Here is a 25264-nt window from a genome sequence, read left to right on the forward strand (position 1 = left end):
TTAGCTTATAAAAGTTTATTGAAATAATTCACAGCTAAAGATAAGGCATCTATAATGAAAATATGTTTGATGTAAATTCATCAGTAGCAATACCAATAAGGCATTTCTTAAACATGAACAAATCCTAATTCATCACTGGTATTTTGAAATGGTGAGATTCAACCAAATATACCTTAATTATCACTGATTTGTCAACATCATAGTGCGATTGCTAATGAAAACAAATGCTCTCTGGGATTTAGAAAGTCTTTTCAAATTATTAGAATAAATCTATACATTCTTATTGAAATAACTACACATCCAGTTATTTAATTAATTGGTTCATAGTTAACATGTTTACACACATGGACTAAATTAAATATATAAACGTAACCATTGTAGAAATAAGCATTTCATTTCAGTGACCCATTGGCAATAATGTGAAAATGTTGCTGCCCAGTGCCCCATGTGAAATGCTGCTGCCCAGTGCCTGATGTGAAATGTTGCTGCCCATTGCCCCATTTTAAATGAAAAAATATATATAAAATAAATTGCCGAAAAAGCATTACACGTAATGTTATGGCACTTTGTATTTTTGTTCTTTATTTCAAGTGAAGTGACAGATTTTCAATGTATCAAGGTCAAAACAGTGTGGTTGCATTAGTGTTATTGGTATACTACCTACATATTCTTCCTCTATGGACTATACATTAAACCCTTACAGCATCAAAATTTCACATTATTGCACAACAGATAGCTTAATACATCACCTTATATGAACTGGATAGATCCATCAAATGCTTAATGCATCTCCAATTATGAACTAGATAGATGCATCCCATGCATAAGTATGTTTAATGAAAAGAAAATGGGCGTGTTTTGAGTTTAAATAATACTGAATATCAGTTTATGCAGTTTTCAACCCATGATAATATTGATTACAAGAATGAGTACCAGGTTTACAGAAAACAAAGAGGTTAATACAATATCAAAAGAGCATGATGTATTTGGGCTATAGAAAGCATTTCAACACAAGTAAAAGTTTAAATGTACCTTATACAGAAGTAAATAAAACAGCACCATATAAGCTTAACGAGTAACAAAACAGATCATCTTTCAGAACTATGACTAACCATAAGTTTAGTAAAATACATTGAGAGTCAGTTTAAAGTTAGTTTATACTAATTAATTCTATCTTCATTGTCAAGACAACAAAATCTTATATTATTTTATCCTGGGCAGACCCAGTACTGGGGCCTTTTTGAGAGGCAAAGAACATATGCCCTAGCCCCTTGTAGGACTTGAACACCTGGCTCATTTGGGTGCGCAGTCAAACTACTACACCATTTGATAACTCTCGACCTGTTGAAATTAGGCACTAGTAATGTGATTGTTATTTATTGTTTTACTTAATCATTAGACTGGCATTAGACGGGTACAGCCCATTTAGCAAGGCACAAGTTAACAATAACTGTCCGAGTGTTTGCACGAACCATCCCTTTACTAGCTGACGAACAAAACGGACCCAATGAACAAATATCTTAATAAATCAAAACTAATGACTAAATGGAACTTTCGTCAGAAGATTTCTTAACTATCAAATCAGAATCTTTACAGCTATCTCATTGGTGGAAATAAAAGCATAACCACTAATTGAATTTAATGACTGAATGCCTAGTTTACTCTTAATAGGAGAGTATCTTCTGATAACATACTATAGTAATATGGAATACCAACTACATATTTTAGAAGTTGTAATATGACAACCGTAATTTACACTCCTATAACAACAAATGTGTACACAAAATAAGAGTAAATATATATCATGGCACTTGTGATAACTTTATAAAAAAAGGGGGATGGTTTTACAGAATACAGTATTTACAATTATAAAGTATTGGTGTATTTAAAGAATATTTTACTGTTTTGTTATTTAAAACCACTAAAATATGAACACTGCCAATGGTGTAGTAGGTATCACCTAAAACTACTTTTCTAGTAAAAATCAAACTATTTCACCATACAAACGTACGGCTATTGCAATGAGCTCTTCAATATTCTATTCTACAATGACAAAGTTTGAGTGAAAGAACTGTCAGATTTATCTCAGTTTTCGTTTTCACAATTGCTTATCAACAACAATCTGTCAAATATATCTTCTTTGCTATCTTGGTAATAAAAGTTTTTGAATTAACACACACTTTCAGTCATCAGAAAATGATAATTTGACTCTTTCAAAAATTATAAAAAACAAAATGAAACGAAAACAGTTGCATGTCTGCAAATAACCACCTGAAGTTTAAGCATTGATGGTCTACAATTGGAACACAAAGGAGCTAGGTTGAGAGTTTAGCTGGCATGTTTCATCTTTTCAAGGATTGGTATGATCATATCGAAACGTGGCCTTTTTCCGGGATCTTCGTTCATGCAGATCTTGAGAAGTCGGAGAATATGGGTGGAAATGCCGGGCGGGATAGTAATACGCAGTCCTTCCAACGCAACCTGAAAAAAATGACATAAAATTGTTTGACCTTGGTGAAATGTGAATGCCAATAATTCCATGCTTAATTTCTTCATCTTATCTACTACTGTGTGTGTACAACAATATAACAGAGTTTAAGCCAGGTTTTAAAAAAGACAGGGTGCACAGAAAAGGGACAGGGTCCTGAGGGACAAAAGGACAGGGTGCAACAGAAAAGGGACAGGGTGCTGAGGGACAAAAAGACAGGGTGCAACAGAAAAGGGACAGGGTGCTGAGGGACAAAAAGACAGGGTGCAACAGAAAAGGGACAGGGTCCTGAGGGACAAAAGGACAGGGTGCAACAGAAAAGGGACAGGGTGCTGAGGGACAAAAAGACAGGGTGCAACAGAAAAGGGACAGGGTCCTGAGGGACAAAAAGACAGGGTGCACAGAAAAGGGACAGGGTGCTGAGGGACAAAAAGACAGGGTGCAACAGAAAAGGGACAGGGTGCTGAGGGACTAAAGGACAGGATGCAACAGAAAAGGGACAGGGTGCTGAGGGACAAAAAGACAGGGTGCAACAGAAAAGGGACAGGGTGCTGAGGGACAAAAAGACAGGGTGCAACAGAAAAGGGACAGGGTGCTGAGGGACAAAAGGACAGGGTGCAACAGAAAAGGGACAGGGTGCTGAGGGACAAAAGGACAGGGTGCAACAGAAAAGGGACAGGGTGCTGAGGGACAAAAAGACAGGGTGCAACAGAAAAGGGACAGGGTGCTGAGGGACAAAAGGACAGGGTGCAACAGAAAAGGGACAGGGTGCTGAGGGACAAAAAGACAGGGTGCAACAGAAAAGGGACAGGGTGCTGAGGGACAAAAAGACAGGGTGCAACAGAAAAGGGACAGGGTGCTGAGGGACAAAAAGACAGGGTGCAACAGAAAAGGGACAGGGTGCTGAGGGACAAAAAGACAGGGTGCAACAGAAAAGGGACAGGGTTCTGAGGGACAAAAAGACAGGGTGCAACAGAAAAGGGACAGGGTGCTGAGGGACAAAAGGACAGGGTGCAACAGAAAAGGGACAGGGTGCTGAGGGACAAAAGGACAGGGTGCAACAGAAAAGGGACAGGGTGCTGAGGGACAAAAAGACAGGGTGCAACAGAAAAGGGACAGGGTCCTGAGGGACAAAAAGACAGGGTGCAACAGAAAAGGGACAGGGTCCTGAGGGACAAAAGGGCTTATTTTATCGGGCAGTGAATAATTAAAGCATTATTAATTTCATAGAAAATGTTTAAAATTTGAAGAAATATTAGGTTTCACCTACCAAAAATGTATAGTTTGTTTAAATTCATAATGATATTTCAAGTTTTAGTCAAAACAAAAGAAATCTCTGATTATCTTAAGCTTTTAATTCTTTGAAGGCAGGAGGGTGCACATTCTGGTCTCCATGAGAACAGAAGGGTGCTTCCAAAAAGAATAGGGTGCAGCATGCTCCTATAACCTTCTAGCTAAAACCCTAAATATACTGAAGTAAAAAATGAATACTACCGTTACACTACCAAAAGAAAATGACAAAAACTAAATACTATGTGTATGTCATTTACACTAATGGTTTGTTGAGCTGTAAAAAAAAATAGGATACATGTACATCAGTAATGTTCATGACATTTCTTGTTTTCAATATAGGATGTCAGATGAGGGCAAATCAATCTGGTAATAGCTAGATGTTAATTTTGTTCGATGTTTTTCATAGATTATATAAAAGTGACTGAAAAAAGATTTCTTGAAATAGAATAAACTGCAGTTATCAAAAAAACAACCCTGTTGATAATATTTGTTTATGTCATACTTTCATGCCAATCTCCATGGATGTGAGGTCGGCGAAGGGCACCTCCCGTGTCTCCAGCTCGAACAGCAGAATAGCGAAACTCCACATGTCGGAAGCTCGCACATTGATCTCATCGGGCCTCTTCTGCATGGCTATACAAGCAAATCAAACACATGTGTGTAAGGCATTTAGACATACAACACTTAATGATAAAATGTCTGTTTTATTCATCTGAAGGAAATTTTATAAAAGAATCGGAAATTAGTTTCATTGTCACTTACCCCTATACAATGTGACTAAATGGCATTCTACACTTATGTAACTCTTAAAGTTTACCAGTGCCAAACAGGACTCACCATTTTTGTATTACACACATCACTGTAAAGTAATGACACAAGAATTGTCCCACTTTCCACCTACCTTCCGGAGCCATCCAAGCGGGGGAGTAGAGTTTGCCTTTCTCGTGGAAGGAGAAGCTGTAATCAGCCATGTTGATGCGGGCTGTCAAGTCCTCATCAATCTGGGTTAAATACAGGGGCAGGTAATCAGGGGGTGTCAATAAAGTGGCAAAATGTATTCGTGTTAAAATCAAAATCAATTGTGTAAGTTACTGTAATTTTTTTCATTTAGGCAGACATAAGAACGTGGAACCAAACTAACAAAGGACAAGTAAAGAATTGTTAGTAAAAATCTTAATCTCATATTTCATATAAAAATTCCATAAGACAATAAGATTCTCTGCATTAAATCATGCACAGCGAAGCATGTATTTTACAGTCTTCTTATATCAACATAACGCCTTTATCAAACAAAACCTTTAAAGCAATATAAAACTGAAAAAAAACATGCATCAACCAAATAAACATATACAATCATGAAGAAAATAATTCAAAATGAAACTTGCAGAAATTCAATGCTTAAATTTCACTATAAACTGAAAGCACTTAAACAAATATTAAATACTTTCCTCTGCTATACTCATAATATGTAGGAATAACAATATCTACCTAAATGTGTTAGTAAGGGCTGTAACTTTTGTTAAATTAACAATTCATTTTCAACAACAGAATCGGGCTATCAACATCAAACACTATAGGTACTAAACTGTGGACACTCTTATATACTGTGATGGTAGAGAAAATGACTGGTGATGATGAAATTGATGACAATGGTAATGAGGATTGGTCAATGCAGAGAGATGGTCAAAATGATTCAAGGGATGTAACACTCGCAGTACAGTCTAGTTCAAATGGATGCTTCAAACATGGCATTCCCTTTACCCCGATAATTGTACCCTCAGGTGACCGATACTTGGGGTCGTCTATATTAATTTTGGCCAGGTCTTCATCAATCTAGAAGGCAAAGCTAGCAACTAAACTCACTGAAAGGTTTCTTCAAATATTTCTAATACTAAAATTCCATTTTGATGCTGAAAATACATTATAGTATCAGCAGTATATTTTTTTATAGTATAAACACAAACATATATATATATTGTTTCCTTGAAATTGATCAAAATCATAGTGGAACTTGTTTGAAGAAAAAGTACTTTTCAATACTGTATGCAATGTGAATGTTAAAGTGAAGTAACCCACTGCTCTGATATTTAGTTATTTGTATTTAAAAATCACCAGATTCAACAACCTAAGTATTTCTAGCATAATGTTAACTATTTTCAACAAATAAAAATCCACCACCTAACAGTGCTAGAGGTTACATCGTACCATGACATGTTTGCTGGTGAGGACAAAGTTAGGTATCATGGGCTCCAGGGTGTGCAGGAACTCCATGCCCCGGGCAATGTCGATGGCAAACCGCAACGCCTGGTTCTGGTCTACCACTATACCTGTTTATAAAGGAAATGAAATTCACCGTAACAACAATCCTGGAGCTTAACATACTGGAATCTATGAACAAAAATACCTGAAACAGTTACTATAAAGGGACTCCCTCATGTTTTGGCACAAAAAAAATATTTTCCTGGTAATGCATAAGAAAACACTCATATTATGATTATTCTCCTCTTTGTTACAGAAAAGCAGAAAAAATGTAATAAAAGTATTAATAAAACAACCTAGTATTAGTGGGGAATTAACCGACAACACAATAGTCAAGAAAAAAAAAGAAAACTATACTTCATCCACTCGACCACAGAGACTCATACAAAGTTGATGGAAATTTAAAGCTTTATTAAAAACATTGCTAGCATCAGGTGCTTCTTTCAATTAACCAATCACGCTACAGCTTTTTGTTGAAGCACGTAAGCAATGCTATTCAAATTCATGGACTTGAAAGACAATATTTGAGCATATATCATCATTTGTAAAAGGGTTCCCGCAGTCAGTATCTTAGTGTTAACACTCCTAATGATTTACCACACTTTATTTTCTAATAAAAAAAAATGAATTGCATTTTACAAACGATAAACGAGTCCATTTTAATAAGGCCAACCTTAAAAAATTTCTTGTTTGGAGTAACCCTACCCAGATTTTTTAAGGTGGGTAGGTAGGTAGGTTTTTTTTGTTTTTTTTTCTCCAACGACAACTGGATCTTGTGTACAGTACATTCACTACATAACACTAGTTATTCAAGGCATTGTAATAAACTTTTGAACAACAAACATCTTAACTTCTGATCCTTTATTTTTTTAATTTCAAAGAATTTCAATCTACTTAAGACTGCCACAGAGATGAACTCAACAAAACAAACTTATGACACTCAAGATAAGCAAACGAAAATGTGAAACAAATTGGCAATTGTTACATATTTTAAAGTTTTATCAAAGTCAATTAAGACTGAAATCCTGTCATATGAATGTGGACTAAATTTTTCTGTTGCAGTCTCTGAGGGCTTTGACGAGACCGTTATTTTTGACATTTTTTCGAAGTTGTCGTAGTAGCTCTCCGGGATTGTTTCATCATTCTCCATTAAAATATCAAATACATCGTACCATGTGTAGTTGACATTGAATTTTCTTACAAAGTTGTTTTTAATGTTTTTATTTAAGTAATTTATTGTCACACAAAACGTAATTTCGTTCGGTTCACGTTCGACAAACTTGCAGTCAGCCATGTTTTCGAAACGCTCATTGCGATCAGCGATAAAAACCGAAGCTCTACGAGTGTGTCTACAAATCGAAAAGAACCGAAACAGAAGAAAAGAGCAGAAACAGAAAATAGTAGCGGAAAGGCGTTGAAAAAAAAATTCGCGGATCAAAATGCCAAAAAAAAATTTGAGTCGGCAACGATTTTTATGGGTCGGTCGCGTTACTCCAAACAAGAAATTTTTTATTTTAGGCCTAAGACAAACTTAAAATTTACTTTAGAAACAATTCTCTTCAGCTTGACTCAAATTTGATCATAAAAATATCCTCAGAGTTTATGGTACATGTACACAACAATATGACTTTAAAATAGGGATGCAAACGAATATTCGAATATTCGATCGAACGTTTAATATTCGAATGTCAAAATCGGTATTCGAATATTCGATGTTTTTTTGTTTAATTAAAAAACCTTTTCCATACAACTGTGTTGTTGTATATATTCGCTTGCATTGTTTTTACAACGATTGGTCCCTAATGCCAGAGGCGTGAAGGTGATGACACTATACACGCGTCACATAAGGAACACATCGTCGGGGACAGTAAACAGTACCCTTAATTTTACGACATCTGACTATTAGACATATGACATCAAACAAGTTTCAATTATTTTCGGTAAATTTTAATGACCATGTCAGTCAATGATGTACGGAAACACCAAAGTGGTGTCATGGCTGCCAATTTAACTGTGTAATAATCGCCGTAATTATATGAATGACATGTGCTGGTTTCGTGCTCTAAACTGTTTTCCATGTTTCAACATAACGTACGCTCATGCTATAGATGTAACTGTATAGAATAGCGTTTTAGGACATTGTTGTACAATAGATGAGTCGATACGCAGGGTTATTTTTGTTTTATTATTGAACTATTTCCCGAGTAGGTCCGTTGTTTCTATAGTTATGCTTAGTAGAAATCAATCCCAGAACGAGGCTGCGCGTCCTACAGAACGACCATCTATTGGTGCATCACGATATTCAACCGAAAATTTACAATCATGGCCTAGTTTACAAATACAAATGCTGTTAAATTGAAATTAATTAGGGTTTTTGTTTGTTAGGAATATTTGGCTTTTTGTTGGACTTATTTTCTGTAAATAGGGAATTGCAGGGGCTAATTAGGGGGAAAATCAGCGTCCGTCGCGTGTACCAACTGACAAAAGCCCCGGCTATAATTGTAGCGAATACTTATAGTAGTTTACTGCATTTTTTAAATATTCATTTTGATCATCGAATATTCGAATATTCGATCGAAATAATTACCGAATATTCAAATATCAATTTTGCCATTCGTTTAAATCCCTACTTTAAAATCACTGTATATCTTTCTTTATTAGTATATATATGCAATTTAACTTTATTCAATACTACATTGTACCTACCATTCATAAAAACATTCTGGTAAAAATCTTACCAGTTTCTCCATGTAGGACGTTGAAGAGTGATCCGTATGGCATGAACTGTGAGATGACCACAAGATTGGGAGGCTGGTTACAACAGGCCAGTACAGGCAGGATGTTTTGGTGGTTGAAAATTCTGTAAAAAAACGAGCGATGATATAGAATATGCGCATCAGAATTCAAAATGTGGCATCCAATAGAAACAGACTACTTCTGAATTCAGTACCTAATTTAAGTTTCATATTTTAAAGAAATTTAGGTTTGAAATCTTTAACAAACAAGTAGTCAATTCTAACAGTGAATAGGAAAGAATTGTAGAAATACTGCACAAGGTATCGGTATTTGCAATACCACTTCTTACTTCTACAATGCAATGAACTTTGTCTAGAAAATTCTTATAATAAAACAGTTTTAGGCTCATATTATCATTGAATCAAATACCAAAACTAGAATAATTTTAATCTTTAATCTATGAAGGACAACACTGCTAACCTGAGTCTGGGAAACTCCTCCTGAAAGTCCCGTGAATTACGTACAGTACACTCTCGAAGACTAAGCACCTTAGCAACAATATCGTTCTCCTGCCAGAGGCCACGCCACACCTCTCCCGAGTGGGTTGTGGCCATGTGACCATTCAGCTGGAGCTGATCAATGTTGATGCCTGTGTGTCGGGAGAGGAGGGCATCACGACTCCTCGTCTTGTACCCGAGCCAGCTGCGATCCTTGAACGGGATCTTCTGAAGGTCTTGACCCAGTGATGCTGCTCGTTCTAGGGAGAGATATAGTTATACTTTTAGAAATTATTTATTACAAAATATCAATATCAAATCTTAAAAATATTTTTTTCTTTTGCTCAGCTTGCACTAAGATTTGCTTGAAAAGGTATTATAACAGTTGGAATAGAATAACAGCCATTATACAAAACAATGCAAATAGGATCATGATGCACATACCCGTAGGCATAGCTAAAACATATTTAGATTCAATACTAGAGTCTAGACTTCTACTCATAGAATCTGGAAACACTTGGATGAAGGCTAAGCCACTATACTATCACTCACCTGTTAATCTCTTAGAAAGGTAAAGTTTTGCCTTATCCAGTGGTGTTTCATCAAACTTGTTAGCCATTGCCACAAGTGCCCCGTTATTGACGAGGTCTTCAGCCACTAGATCTTGGTTCCAAAAGCAGGCGTAGTGGAGTGGGGTGTTCCCATGTTCATTGATGGCATTGATGTTTGCTTTGTTGTGCATTAACTGCAAAAATGGTTTATATTTGAATCTTGATGTTTATGATAATGGTAAAGCTCAAAAGCTTTTTTACTTTGATCTGTAACACTGCCTGTCACACTAACTTTTATATTTTTCGGATTTTTTGTCATTTTTTCTCTCTATGATGACTTACGAAACATTTGTAGCATCAAACATCCTTCCTTTAATTAGCTATATATATTATGGTGTCCAACAAATCCATGGGTAAAAGAAAAATGTTAGAAAGGAACAATTATTAGTATATTTTCTTTTCATGAATACATTTAAAATAATTTTTAGCATGCGGAAATAAGGGCCTGGACAGGGATACCTGGGAGCCGGTTACGGGTGGGCAATGGGGTACAATTTTAGTACCTGGTACCTCATCAAGACAGAAATTAATTATGCAATGCAGCTAAAAAATCATAGACATAATGTCAATGCTGGTTCATCCATGTGTTTCACCAAAAATTCATTTGATCTAGTATATTTTACATGTACTACTATAAGAATGTACTACAATATGAACATCACTGTGTAGAGAAATTACATTACATTAGTGAATATGCTTTTCATTTCTGAATGCATGATATATGTATAAAAATATTTCACAATAAAGCTATGAACAATTGATAACCATATTTGGTAGAAATGTCACACTTGCTAAAAAGAAGTATTTTCCTAAGACATCATTTATAGCACCTTACAAAATAATATTAAGTTTATAGTATAAGCAAAAGTATAAAGAAAAGTGTATATCTGTAATAATTTTTTTATTTATTTCATTTGACAAACAATTGTTTCTGTTTCAGATGAGATGGTCACTTCATGGGAAATAGTCAAGTATTCTGCGGCGGTAAATATCCTTGTTCATAAAGAGGTATTGTCGATCGGTTACCAGAGTCAAAATGTTCTACCTAACCATGCAATTCTCAATTTTTGAGGTCTATAATTAGGTAAACTTAAAAATGAATGATGAAAGTTCGAGAATTATTTCAATATTTAAATGGGGCAAACAACAACATTTTTACCATAAGCACTATGTCCCTGTGTCCATGGCTGGCAGCCAGATGCAGGGCGGTGTCGTCACCCATGTTTGTGGCATTAATGCGAGCCCCTCTCTGGATAAGCATGTCAACAATGTTGGTTCCGCCCTCCCTCGCTGCCCAGTGAAGTAAACTAAACCTGTGGTCATCTCTGAAACAGAAACAGACATACATAAAGCCTTGCTTCAACAAAAACTTACTAATACATTAAGTGTAGTATGTTGGACCAAAAAAATATGTGGACCCTTTTTATTTGCCCTTTTATAGAGACTCAAGAGACATTTCCTGAGAAAGAAATACTATAAATTGTAAAACATAATGATAAAGCATTCAATTTTAGTGAAATACAGTATGGTAGATAATAAGTACAACATGAAAATGTTCAATTGTTAATACATTTTTATACAGGGTAACAGCTACAATGTACAATGTTCAATTGTTAAAAACTACAATAATCATAGATATCATTTTTCTTAAACAGACACAGGTTATATTGTTGTTCTTTCAAAATCTAGGTTACTTCAACGTCATGAAATCTGTTCTGGATATGCAACAAGCATACATGTGGATAAACAACATTCAATGTAGGCAGACCAGGTACCTATCAATTTCATGTATGGCGGGTATCAGTTACTGAGTTTCCCTTTTTATCAACCAGCGGGAGATCAAATTGAATTAAAGCCAAATTTAAATTTTGCTTATATTACTTTTCTGTTAGATATTAAGCTGACTTTCACAAATAGAAAAGCATAACTTAGGTTTTTGTGTATAAATAATATACAAATAATAATGACCAAGATACAATTACAAAGTCCAGTTGGTATGATACTGAAACATGGACATCAATCTTTTTGCATCAATTTTTAAATTATATATTATCATTAAAAAGTAACTTTAGGTCATTTTGTTGAAAACATTGATCAAATTATAAAATCAATCTTAAAGTCAAAGCTTTTCTTCCTCATCTTTCATAGAAAAGCGAAAGAACCATATATATATATATATATATATATATATATATATATATATATATATATATATATATATATATATATATATATATATATATATATATATATATATATATATATATATATATATATATATATATATATCTGCTTACGGGGAAACTGTTCACAATGAAAACAAGCATACTTGGTTCAATGACCTTTAAACATCATTGTTTTTCCTCAGTGAATAATGTATCAGCTACACTGGTTATACACAAAACAATCTACTTCTGTTTAATATGTTCTTGGGAATACAATTGCACCTGCTTAGAAGGCTAAAATTATTATTAGAACAGTGTTATACCAAGACAGTCAAATTATTACTGCTGGAAATGAGTACAACTTTGAGCATAAGCCATTTATCCAGGTACATGAATTGGGGTTGGCAGACCGCTATACAATACACAGACTCGGCAGCTGACTGCAACCAGTGGTGAAATACCTGGGGGATGACTCATACAACACTCAGGAAATAGCATATTTCTCCCCACACACTGACAACCATTGTTCAACCTTAGATCATCACAGGAGTACATACATTGCATTTTATACCAGTTCATATTACAGGTTTACTGAGCTCATTTGAATATTATTTTTAAAATTAGCACTATAAGTAGCCCACTCATTGCTACTATATGATTTCATTTGAAAAAGGGTGATATTTAAATGTTTGTTTTTCAACAAATGACTATACATATGTATACATTACTATTAAGTGTCAACATAGAACATGAATGAATAAAAGTATATAACTCATAACATCTACTGGTGACACAGTAGGAATTATTTGGAAAATATATATATAAAGTTCAGTGATAGGGCATTCCAAAAAATCCAAATTTTAATAAGGTCATAAGAGCATTGCCAGCAATTAAATATTGCTCAAAACTTACATACATCACTGAGTGATAGCTGGATGTCAATAATATGAGGATTTGACCGCAAGTGATCATGAAACTTTCAGTATACTAATAAATGCAGAAGACTGGTAGAAATAAACTAAGTGTGATGAGGTGAATCTTTTATTCATATTAATAGTGCAATGGTAAAGTGCATCATTAGTAATAGGTTATTGCTTATTTTTAATTATTTATGGAAATAAATCGTTCAAGCTTTACGCAGCTAGGCAAACGTTTGAATTTCATAATGACATCCAATTAAATGATTACGTATATATATAGTGGTTGAAAAATTGTTGCCCCTACTATTGAAATATGTACGCATAAGAAATTGAATCAATATTGATTCATGTGGACTATCAGTTTTTGACAAGGTGTTTTCTTCTTTGTTCAATGGCAGAGAGAAATTGTCATTAAAACAAGTTTTACATTAATAATTATATTCACTTTGCCGCCTTTATTATCAGTTTGTCCTTATTGTTATTGTGGTTATTGTATTCAGAAAAAAAAGCATGTGCCATTTTTGCAGCCATGACAAAATGTTTCAATTAAGAACAGTTTAAGATGATTCCCATACCAGAATATGAATCTTAAACTTATGATAACATATCCATTGTTTTATAATAATTTTAACAGGCAAAAATATATGTTGACTTGTGCTCCTTGACTAACGGACAAGCTTAATCATATGCATACATATTTATGCCAAATCACAGTATGGCAAATACCTTCATAAATCTAACAGCACTGTATATTTTTATAGAAGTATGACAAAAATGTCACAAAATAATCAGACAAACCATTACGTTTCAACTTGAGGTAATAAGTACGGCACATAAAGTGTCAATGAAAATGGAATTTAAAAGACAAATATTTTGAGAAATACTAACATCTTATTGGTTCAAAAATGACCTGAACCATTATATGATTAAAATGTCTTGATTAGAATTTCCAACTTAAAATATTTTTGCCAGGGTACAAGGTGCTGGCAGGAGTTGTAAGTATCCCAGATGATTTCCTCTTTGAAAATGTCTTTGATATCATGCTATTGGCATTGCAGATTCCAAAAGGAGGCACACAATGGAAACCTATCACACTGGATCTCATGAGGTTACTTATATGATGTGTGAATTCAATGTATTATTAAAGCAATACTGCATTCTGACTTAAGTACTTGTGGAAACATATGGAGGATACAAGTTTTTATCAGATTGAGCAGCAGCTAGTGTAGTGAACAGTGTACATGTACTTTCATCAGGAAGCACTCAATAGCCAACAACTTAAAGCAATGTACCCCAGAACTTAAAATGGCATTACCAACATTACCAGCTGATACACCTTTATGGCTATCAAAACTGTGAAACATATATATAATCATATGGCTGTGATACATCTGTATGGTTATTAAAATTGTGATACATCTATATGGCTATTAAAACTGTGATACAATGTTATGGCTATTAAAACTAGAATACATCTATATGGCTATTAAAACTGTGATACAATGTTATGGCTATTAAAACTGTGATACATCTATATGGCTTTTAAAACTGAGATACATCTGTATGGCTATTAAAACTGTGATACAATGTTATGGCTATTAAAACTGTGATACATGATATATATGGCTATTAAAACTGTGATACAATGTTATGGCTACTAAAACTGTGATACATATATATATGATTTTTAAAACTGAGATACATATGTACCAGTATGGCTATTAAAACTGTGATACATCTATATGGCTATTAAAACTGTGATACATCTATATGGCTTTTAGGACTGTGATACATCTATATGGCTATTATAACAGTGATACATCTATAAAAACTGTGATACATCTATATGGCTATCATAACTTGATACATCTATAAGACTATACCAGTCGGCGAGTAGTTCTCGGACACTAGTAGTTCTCGGACACTCGAGATTTTCGCCTCAATTTGGAGGTTACATATCAAGCACATGATTTAAATCAATCAGGTGTTTGAAAAGTTTCAGCAGGTACCAAATCTTTTCATTAGGTAAGGATTATAAGATGATAAATTCCAAAAGTTTCCAGTTGTTTGCAAAATCACATTTTACCTCCGCTTGGAATCACAATTGTAGTGCGCATGCACAAAAAGCACAACTTAAGATACGGGCAACAGTTAGATTTAACAATTTGTTTGGTACACTTCCTTTTTTGACGCAGACAACCATCTGCATTTACTAAAATATTTATGTTAAGTAGAGCGTTTGCATTACAGTACACATATGCTAAAAATAGATACCATTTATGTCATTTTTATGGGCTTCATGTAATATGTTTACATGTACAATTAGATGAGTTTTTAATGAAAAATAATAAGATATACATTACCTACTGGTTTGAAAATTCCACTTTTAAATATATTAAATAAAAAAAATCACTTCAGCGCATGTTTCCCCGTTTTGTTGATCATTTAAGGGAGTGTCCGAGAACTAAAAACTAAAAAGAACTACTTTTGTCGAACTAAAATTTAACCCCTTTTGAGCACCACAATTTGGAGCCTATGAGAATGGATTTAAGTTGTATAATTTCATTTGATTTTGCATTATTTCAATAGAAGAAGAGCTGAAGTTTGTTATATACATTGGAATATCATATTTCTTTTAAAATAAGGATACTTTATCGATAAAACCTCTAAAAGTGTCCGAGAACTACTCGCCTACTGGTATGAGTCTATGACTATCAAAACTGTGGACATATCAGGCTTTTACCATTTCTGATAATTGTCAGTAACAAAATTTCTACAATGGGAAAATAAACACTTACCCTTGATTTAGATCATTCTCCGTGTTGTCTAACCACACACGGACGTGGAAGGCGCTTCCTTCCCGGACTTTAGAAAAAATATCATCCATAATTTGAGCTGTCAAAACCAAAACAGTCCCTGTATTGACCTCCTATCAGAGATTTACTTATTTCTCACACATCTCTCCAGATAAAACAACTGTTATTATTGGTAGACACAAATTTTATTACAGTTTTAATCAAATGGGTGAAAAGAAAAATGTTCTTAGGTTCGAAACGCCATCAAAAGGCAAAATAATTCACCAAGTTTTGACAATCCCCGAAATGGCCATTGAAGAGTTCATATCCCACAATTCCCTGAACCAATATGGCTGCGCCCATGTGTACTATTTAACGAAACAGGAAAGGTCGGTTTTTAGCAATATTTCAGTTTTGGCAGACGGTATGCATTGACTTTAGGTTAAATTTATGTTTTTTATTACTTAAAATTACCAATTTATCACCTGATATCAGTTATTTACTGTAAATTTCACATTATCCAGTATCTGGTGTGACTATTATTTATGTATCGGTAGATTTATCCCATGCAAGTAAACGTTTGTCTTAATTTGACTAGAAAATTAAGATTCCATCTTAAAATACACTTGAAAATTCTATGAAAGACTGCCCCTTATGAACCAATTCCGCATCAACGGAAATCTAACCAGTCCTGAAAGGAAAAGATAGTCCATATAAACAGCTGCTTCAGGGTCTTTGACGATTTTTGTGTTGGCGACTCTACGTGTCCATATCCCACTTGTTGTTTTCCTAGCTAAGAATGACAGATCTCAGGGCTAAGTATATTGAGCGGAAAAATAACGGGCACCTCCTAGATAGTTAAAAAAGGCGTAGCTAAAGAACTTCAGCGAACACGTTATATATTACCTTTTTGGACGTGTTAGCTGAAGAGAACACCATATCCAAACCCTACCAGAATTCGTGACATTTTTATGTCACGCTGTTATTTCATCTGTATGCATTGGACAGACAAATAACTATATCCTCAGGTAAATGAAATAAAATGTAGTTCACAAACACATTTTCAAAACAAACAAAAAAACGCTTTATTGATAGTTAATTTATCATTTTAATAAATCCGATTATAAGCATTCCTTAACTAGGTCATAGTTGTATTCAAATTTAGTCACGTGATAACAAGATTTTCAGAAAATACCCATGTGACCTACATCCTACCTCACACATGTTGTATTTATTTTGCTGTTATTTTTTCCTTTTTGAATAATAAGTAAATAGCTAATAACAAATTTGGAATAAATTAATTGTTTTTACTTATCAAAAGGTATTTTTAACCTTACTGCAATTGGTTTCAACTAAATGAACAATGTGAATCCGATGCTATAAATAAAATTCAGCGACGTCATCATGGTCATGTGATTGCAGAGTCATTCAATTGCGTCATCATACTCATTTGATTCTGGTTGACTTTTATATGGGGGTTACGCCATAACTTTAATGTGTTGTAAACATCAAAAAAATAAATATCAACATTTAAGTTATGGAAGCCAGAACTAAAAAAGGCGATGCTTTGTTGACAGATCGATCTAAATTTGTGTTTCATAAAACACTTATTTATCGTGTAATTAGAGAAAGGTATTGGATAGTAAAAATAATTTATGATTAACTTTTGTGTTTTTATTTAACAATGCAGCGTTAAATATTGTGGAGTTACAGTTGAAGAATATATTTTGCATTGGTATGAATCAAACTTGTGGCGTTTAGGGATCAAACTGAATATCCAAATAAAAAGTTCCCTATACGCGCATTATTGTGGCTAATGCACCAGTCAATTGTAACCACGCCCCCCCCCCCCCCCCAGGTCTGGGGAATAGCGGGGACTACCAGCCAACCCGGATAAAATCCCCTCCCTGCGGGGACGAACAGATGGTTAAATCCCCGCCAAATGCCCCTGCACCCCAGGGACCCTAGGTAAGGGTGATTCCCTGCTATATTTAAAGCGAAGACAAAACCACCTCATTCACCCGGCACTGCGGGGCCACCTGAAAGGGAAAAACACGGCCTATTTCCCCGGCTATCCCAGGTATACCCCCGGACCTGGGGGGCTGTGGTAACAATTAACTGGTGCATTAGAAAAAGACAGCTATAATGCACTAGTTAATTGTAACCACGGTCCCCCAGGTCCAGGGAAAAGTGGGGACTTTGACTATCAGTCCAGCCAATCCCAGGTAAAATCCCTGTCCTTCAGGGACAAACTGCTGGTATAATCCCGCAAACTGTTGCATTTCACTGGTGCATAATAGACTAAAAGTCTTGTCTATCTGGAAGGTGCTTTTACCTACGAAAACATATATTATGTTGTGAAGTGCAGTTAAAAGTTTTGTGCAATTTGTAAAGAAAAAATACGTGTTAATGATATGCAACAATTTAATGTTGTCGGTTTCATATTTACTATTTAGTAATGAACAAATTGGACCAATTATTATAGGTTATAAGATAGTGGTTCCATGAGATATAGTTAAGTGATTTGCTCCAAATATGTAATTGCCTATTGTTTGACTTGTACATTTATTTGAGCTATTGATGAATCTTTCTCTGTATGGGTCTCTTTTAAATTTTAGTGAGTGTATTGTTCACACAGTGTCTATCCAAACATTATCAAGACTTATATATAATGTATGTATTATGTATTTAACAAAAGTATGTAATAAACTGTTAAATGCTATTTGTTGTTCTTATTATAACCTTTTATAGCCTGATATACTAAAATATATTGTGATTTGATACAAATATAACAAATTAAAATGATTAATAAATAAAATATGTATAAAACAGAGAAATTTATGCATATTTTTGATTTTAGACAATTTTCCGTGGTTTAATCAGGATTAAGTTCTAAAAATTTCCATGCTCTTTGGCATGGTGCGATCTGACTAGTGATTTAACCTGGGACCCTCTCCACCTCCCCAAAGTAGACATTCTTTTACTTCTATATAAATCTGGTTTCAAAGTCTTGACTGTTTTTTGGTTATAATTGTCAGAATTGATATGTTAAAGTTGAGTGATTTACAACTCCACAACTGCAATAGATTTAACACAAGGATTCTCTTTTCCAGGTTAAGCAGTTCCAATGGATTTTGAGTGTGAAAGTTGGGATGTATCGGGAGAGGCAGAACAGCTTGCCAGTAACCTGTTTGAAAAGTCAGCACAGGTATGTCACAGAAAAAATTTACTATTGTTGACAGTGAAACAATGATTTCATAACTTGAGGTTATTGAAAAAGTTACCAAGCAACATTCGGCCAAATTGTTGTTTAGTATATATGCAATTCATCCCACAATAAGCCATGTCTGACTGGGGCTAATCTTAATTTAATGTTGCCCAGAAACGAGAGTAGGGTTAGAGCCAGGTATTGAAGAGGACAAGGTGCTGTAGAAGAGGGACAGGGTATTACAGACGAGGGACAGGGTGCTTCAGAAGAGGGACAGGGTGCTGCAGAAGAGGGACAAGGTGCTGCAGAAGAGGGACAGGTGCTGCAGAAGAGGGACAGGGTGATACAGAAGAAGGACAGAGGGACAGGGTGCTGCAGAAGAGGGACAGGGTGCTGCAGAAGAGGGAAAGGATGCTGCAGAAGAGGGAAAGAGTGCTGCAGAAGAGGGTCTGGGTGCTGCAGAAGAGGGACCGGATGCTGGAGAAGAGGGACTGGGTGTTGGAGAAGAGGGACAGGGTGCTGGAGAAGAGGGACAGGGTGCTGCAGAAGAGGGACAGGGTGCCACAGAAGAGGGACAGGGTGCTGCAGAAGAAGGACAGAGTGATACAAAAGAGGGACAGGGTGATACAGAACAGGGATAGGGTGCTACAGAAGTGGGACAGGATGCTTCAGAAGAGGAACAGGGTGCTAAGGGAGAAAAGGGCACATTAGGAAGAACTGGGAACTTTATGAATTTGACAGACAATATTAGAAAGTGTGCTTAATTGAATTAATGTGAGGTTTGAATGCCAAATATGTAAAGTTTGTTTGTACTTTTACATGTATACATACATGTAATAATAATAAAAATAATAATAATAATAATAATATGATTTAATCAAAACAAAAGAAATATTTTATTATCTTAATCAATTAATTCTAAAAAGGACAGGGTCAAGCACCCTTCCATGACTCCTTAGCTGAATCCCTACAAGAGTGTTGAGACAGCTTTCTCAAGTTTTCATCAAAAAGATGCATGTACTCACAATCTGTCTTAATGGTAAGCAATAAAATGATTACACAACAACAATAGATGATATGAATACAATGTAATTGATGTGCGAGTCATTTGAAAGATATATACTGGTAATAGACCTCTGTTTAAAGAAACTGAAGTGGTGTTAATTTTCCACCTGGATTAAGTAGTCACATGTCTTAAGCAGCCACTTTGACCTTTTCCCACTTCACTTAATACATGTATAACTGTATGTGTATTGTCATTTATCACCTTTTTCTGAATCACTGGGTTACCATTTAGAGCAAAGATAACTTTTTTTACTTAAAAGGGTATGCCCATATGTAATTTCGTAAAGTGTAGTGTACACCTTAGTTTCAATCAATAAAGTGTTATGGAAATTGTGTATGTCAACTGGCACATTGAAGTGCAAACATGCATGTAATTTACAAATGCTTGATCCTAAAAGCACAATTTGATAGATTGAATATAGATTTAATATTGTAATTGAGGCATTTTGAAGTGTATTTACGGCAATATCGACCATTATCTGTAGCTCTTACTACTAGTGGTGGGAATCAGTTCCAATTTTACTATCAATAAATGGTTCCACTCAAGTAACTGATTATCGATAGTACAATCATTTTTTTTTAAATACTAGATAGTACCTGAATTGACCTTACGACAGCGGCTTCTAAGCCACGCCCCCTGATTTCAAGGGAGCGAACTCTGTCTATGTCCGTCAAACAAACGAGGAAGTAATGGCGTCTCGCGTCGTTTCGCTTTCCGATATTCCTGACAAATTATCATAAATGTGACATTACAATGCGAAAAAAATAGAAGTCAAAGGAATTTGTAACTGGCTGCTACATCGGAAGGCTCGATATATCTTTAGAAAATGATGATATCTAACATTGACGGGGTGAAATCTATCCAAGTAAGAGAAAATCGGATAGCCGCCATGTTGTCAACATTGACATCGATACAAAGGAAAAGCGTGTGTGTGACGCATACTGTAAATGCAAACAAGGGTAAGTTTAACTTTTAATAACTCCGGTCCTTCTTACAGTATTGTTGAATTAAAGATTAAATCATCGCACTATATGAGTAAATCATAAATGGCCCGAATGGGGAACCCGGAAGTGACATTAAATAACAGTTACATGCCAGCTATACAGTATAACCTTGTATTCTATAGTATGAGCAGAAATGGTTTATTGGAGTTATGCATAAAAAGTTTCAGTTCTAAGCGATTGAACACTCCCCCTTATGAATAATAATGTAATAGTTGACAAGTGACAATCGTGGGTGATACCAATCTGTAACTTTTGCATTGCTCCAACATTCACATGCTTTGATTTTTGTTCTTACAGAAATTGTGGAACATGTTCACACACTCTGGCTGTAAAAGTAGACCTGGGAGGAAAATTGCCCCCGGTGTGGGGCTCGAACTCACAACCACCAGAACACTAGCCCGGCGCTCTAACCAACTAAGCTGACCGGGCAGCTGGTTCTAACCCACACACACACTACCCTCCCCCCATTTACCGGTTAAGGCTGGTGGAGGGTCTCCTGCTATTTACCGTTGACACCATTAAAGTATTCTGATTGATGGAGATAAGGAAGTCCCCTTATTATTGTCTTCAACAAGCCTACCGCAACAGGGGACCTAGCATAAGACCGGAAACCGCCCCCCCCCCCCCCCCCACACACACACACACATATGATATTTGCCAGTCCAGGCAATGTCAACCGCAAGAGAAAACCAGTGATGACAAGTTTTACAAATAATCGGTAGGACCTATTTTAAAGCTTTTTATAACATTTAGTTTTACTTTGCTGTACAAAAGTAATGGACTATTTGTCCAGAGAAAAACAACAACCACAAAACATTAGCTATTATCTTGTCAATATTTCATTATGATATACATGTAGGAAGCAAACATCAAAGGCAGTAGCATTTACAGCTAGTATTAAAATATTTAACAATACATGTAACTGATTTATTTTAATATTGGCATCTTTTATTTATTTCAGGAAAGTGTGGTCTTTTGAAGAGAGTTCTTGAAGTTGTTCAGCATGTTGTTTTGATGGATTCTTGGAAGGATGTACCTCTATGATGTTAGCTTCAGTTCTGGAGTATAACACCAGTTGTTGCATATTTAATATCAGATTTATTAAATACATTGTTGTTTTGCAAACATTACTTAAACTTTGATATTTCTTTGGTGTTTATGTATGATATTGTAGGTGAATATCTCTTTACTGCAATGGCAAATATATTTTAAAATATATAGCATTAGCAGAAGTTATTTTTCACTGTTAAAGCTGCACTTTCACAGATTGATCACTTTGACAACTTACACAGGATTTGATTGCATTTATCATATTTTGGCTCGGAGAAGTTTGCTTTGTGATTTATATATTAGGTCTTAATTTAAAGAATGCCAAAATAAGACGATTCTGAGACAAAAAGTGTCAAACTAGAATTCTGTGAGAGTGCAACTTTAAGAATACTATTAATCGAGTGTGCATGTGATCCGGACTCTGAACATTGGATGAACTATCATTAAATATTGTAGATTTACGTAAATGGCCCAAAATATAAGAATAACAATGAAACTATGTACATGTTTGACTTGTTCTTTATTCATAATAAGTCTAAGTCTTTACAGCACATGTTTGGCCGAATCAAGTTCTAATGAACATAATAATTGATTTAAATGTACAGTGAAATAAATTGTTTTATACAGAAAATAATACCTTAACGATTCAGACCGATCTGTTTTTTTTTGTTTTTTTGGTGGCTCAAATATTTATCTGAGTTTTGGAGGAGGCCTAGCTGGTGTGAGCTGGACAAATACAGTAGCTGCTTGAGGGTCAGGGTTTTCTTGATTGGATTTCCCGTCGACAAAGTGCTGATATGAAAATAAGAAATCTATGAAATGTGTCGGAATGACAGCTACAAAAGCCATTGTTTACATAGGATCCATACGAGTAGATGAGATTCGGAAGCATGCGATGGTTCGGACAAAAATTTAGTTGTACGATATTTCCTGATTTACTTTGAAAGCAAAGCAGTTTATAAAAACTACATAACGGTATCAACAAAAATACCTCTATCTTGAATGAAATCAATCGTGTCCATGTTGAACCTGATATTAAATGGCCATTAATGTCGATTTGACAACACAAGCCAAAGCATAAATGTACGATGTTTATAGTTTAAAAATAGTAACACTTATTTAGGTCATGCACGGACAATTTCAGTATTAAATAAATTTTGAGCGGATTGAAATAAGTAGTTTTGTTCAAAAAAATACTTTTGTACAGACGTATAGATGTTTCGCCTTTGAACGATCTTTCAAAATTTCCAAGTTCAGCTGTTGATGAGGTCTTCCACAGAGTCTGATACAGCACTTGTATTTTTCTAAATAACTCGCTGGTTTCGAATACGGAACGAATTGGAAGCCATCTTTAGTCGGCCTGGCTACCTTGTATCCGAATTACAAGTACCATGACAACACCTTTTTACCATAATACTTAAAAAGGCGAGGAATTGCCAGCGCATGTATATGACGGACTCTGGTCAGTTTGACGGACAAAATGGCGGATAGCAACACGGCTTATCAGCCCTGCATTCTGATTGGCTGATAGGACCTGTCAATCAAATCCTGTCGTAAGGTCAATTGAAGTTTTATTCATGTACAGTATTAAACTCTTAATCATGATATGCATATACCTTTATATGTCTATGATTGATGTTATTAAGTGTTGTTGTATAAAAAATAGTTCATTTTCTTGCTCATTGTGCTTTCATCAGCCATTTTGTTAAAGATAACATTTGAACACTAACTCATATTTAAAAAAAAAAAATTATGATCAATTATAACCAAATACAATTGATTTCAGGCCCAACCAATTCATTTTCGATTATAATCGATCATGGGAAACATCATTACTGACTACTTATGAAAAGGGGAAGTAAATTACTAAGGTTGCAGATTACAGAATGGACAAATTAATTGTGATCAATTCATTTTTTATTTCAGAGATTAAACAAAGCGAAGAAAAGAAAACACAGAGATGTTGCCAGTTCAGATCACCCTGCTGTTGTTGGTGCTAACACAGTTATGGGTTCTAAGAAGGAAAAGATAAAGAATGATAGTACAGCACAGACGGGGATAGTGAAGACAGAAAACAAGAATCATGAAATGAATAAAAATAGTAGTGTTAAAACAAAAATTGGCATAAACCCTGGATTAAAATTGGGGAAAAGTACAGGGAAAAGGTATGTTGAAGACACTGGCGACAAGAGTGGATGCAGTCCTGAAAAGAAAATGAAAAAGAAGAAAAATGATCATAATGGCATTAACAAAAAGAGTTCAGAAGATGGAGATACCAGTACTAAAGATGACACCAATGCACATTTGTCCATGCCATCTCAAGGTAAAATGAAAAAGAAGAAACAGAAGAAAATAAATGAAATGGAAGCAAGTAGTGATGAAAAACAAAAAGATGCTAGTAAAAACAGTAATTCACTCAATTCAAGTCAAGAAACTAGTCAGGTTAATCATCTGGAAACGGAATCCACTGAACATAATTCAAGTAAAACGAAAAGGAAAAGAAAATGTAAGAAGAATAAATTCAAGGACTATTCTAAAGATAATTCACAAACTAATTCTGGTTCAGAAAGTACATTGAAATTGAGTGTACAAGAAAACTTGGAAAAATCAGAGACAAAGGATGCAATCAAGGACAAAGATGCTTCAGCACATAGTAAAACTGTCAATGGTTCTTCAGAACCAAAGAAACCAAAGAAAAAAAAGAAGAAGAATGTAGATAAAAATGAAGGCATTTCTAAACCTGTGGACACAACAGGTAGTCAGAGTGGCAAAACCAAACCCAAATTTGACATTGTAAAACTAAATGCTTTGTTATCAGCCAAAGGACAAGGAGCGCAAAGTAGTTCAAATAAATCTGAAAACATTGAAGGTAAATTTAGCAAGAATATATCTCATAATGAAAGTGATAAAAGGATCACAGAAGCAAATATGAAAGAAAGTAAAAGTGGTGAAAAAACATTACTGGAAAAAAGTAGGGATCGATTGAGCGCAGCACGGTTTCGCTACCTGAATGAACAGCTGTACACGAGCACTGGTAAGGAGGCCCTTGATTTGTTTAAGAAAGACAGGGATGCGTTCAGTGTGTACCATGAGGGGTTCCAGGGACAGGTGGAGAAATGGCCCACAAACCCTGTGGACATCATCATCAAACAGATAAAGTCAAAGTAGGTGT

The 25264-nt window shown here is 35.0% G+C and overlaps 2 protein-coding genes and 1 long non-coding RNA gene across 5 annotated transcripts in view; 2 read left to right on the forward strand and 1 right to left on the reverse strand.

The window, feature by feature from the left end:
- On the reverse strand, positions 1-16093 carry LOC128227260 (integrin-linked protein kinase-like). 2 transcript variants are annotated; one of them, XM_052937620.1, is made up of 10 exons: positions 15768-16093; positions 11044-11209; positions 9826-10018; positions 9257-9533; positions 8779-8900; positions 5987-6108; positions 5543-5614; positions 4683-4782; positions 4284-4414; positions 1-2481 (listed from the first exon to the last, which is right to left on the reverse strand). In XM_052937620.1, the coding sequence occupies exons 1-10, from the start codon at positions 15854-15856 to the stop codon at positions 2329-2331; spliced, it is 1425 nt and encodes a 474-aa protein (XP_052793580.1). In that variant the 5' UTR covers positions 15857-16093; the 3' UTR covers positions 1-2328. The 2 variants fall into 2 exon arrangements, with proteins under 2 accessions (XP_052793580.1, XP_052793581.1); XM_052937621.1 differs by lacking the exon at positions 5543-5614 and having other exon boundaries at positions 15768-16091.
- Positions 16080-25264, forward strand: part of LOC128227259 (ribosomal RNA-processing protein 8-like) — a 12787-nt gene continuing 3602 nt past the window's right edge. The window contains exons 1-3 of one of the 2 annotated variants that reach the window (XM_052937618.1): positions 16080-16153; positions 18878-18972; positions 24019-25256. In XM_052937618.1, coding sequence (XP_052793578.1) covers positions 18892-18972; positions 24019-25256 — 1319 coding nt within the window. In that variant the 5' untranslated portion in view covers positions 16080-16153; positions 18878-18891. Of the gene's footprint in view, positions 16189-18877; positions 18973-24018; positions 25257-25264 lie in introns of both variants that reach the window. The other variant, XM_052937619.1, reaches the window with a different exon arrangement.
- LOC128227262 (uncharacterized) lies at positions 20721-22594 on the forward strand. The gene is made up of 3 exons (XR_008259792.1): positions 20721-20997; positions 21340-21760; positions 22004-22594. It is a non-coding gene; the product is annotated as an uncharacterized LOC128227262 (long non-coding RNA).

Source organism: Mya arenaria, chromosome 3, assembly GCF_026914265.1.
Source record: "Mya arenaria isolate MELC-2E11 chromosome 3, ASM2691426v1".
NCBI classification, from domain to species: domain Eukaryota; kingdom Metazoa; phylum Mollusca; class Bivalvia; order Myida; family Myidae; genus Mya; species Mya arenaria.

Bases quoted from the DNA above. Each gene is read 5' to 3' on its own strand.
- LOC128227260 (XM_052937620.1), bottom strand. From the start codon at position 15,856: ATGGATGATATTTTTTCTAAAGTCCGGGAAGGAAGCGCCTTCCACGTC. The intron at 11,210-15,767 runs GTAAGTGTTTAT...TTTCTGTTTCAG, and splicing joins GAGAATGATCTAAATCAAGG to AGATGACCACAGGTTTAGTT. The intron at 10,019-11,043 runs GTAAAAATGTTG...CCATTTTTGCAG, and splicing joins ACAGGGACATAGTGCTTATG to TTAATGCACAACAAAGCAAA.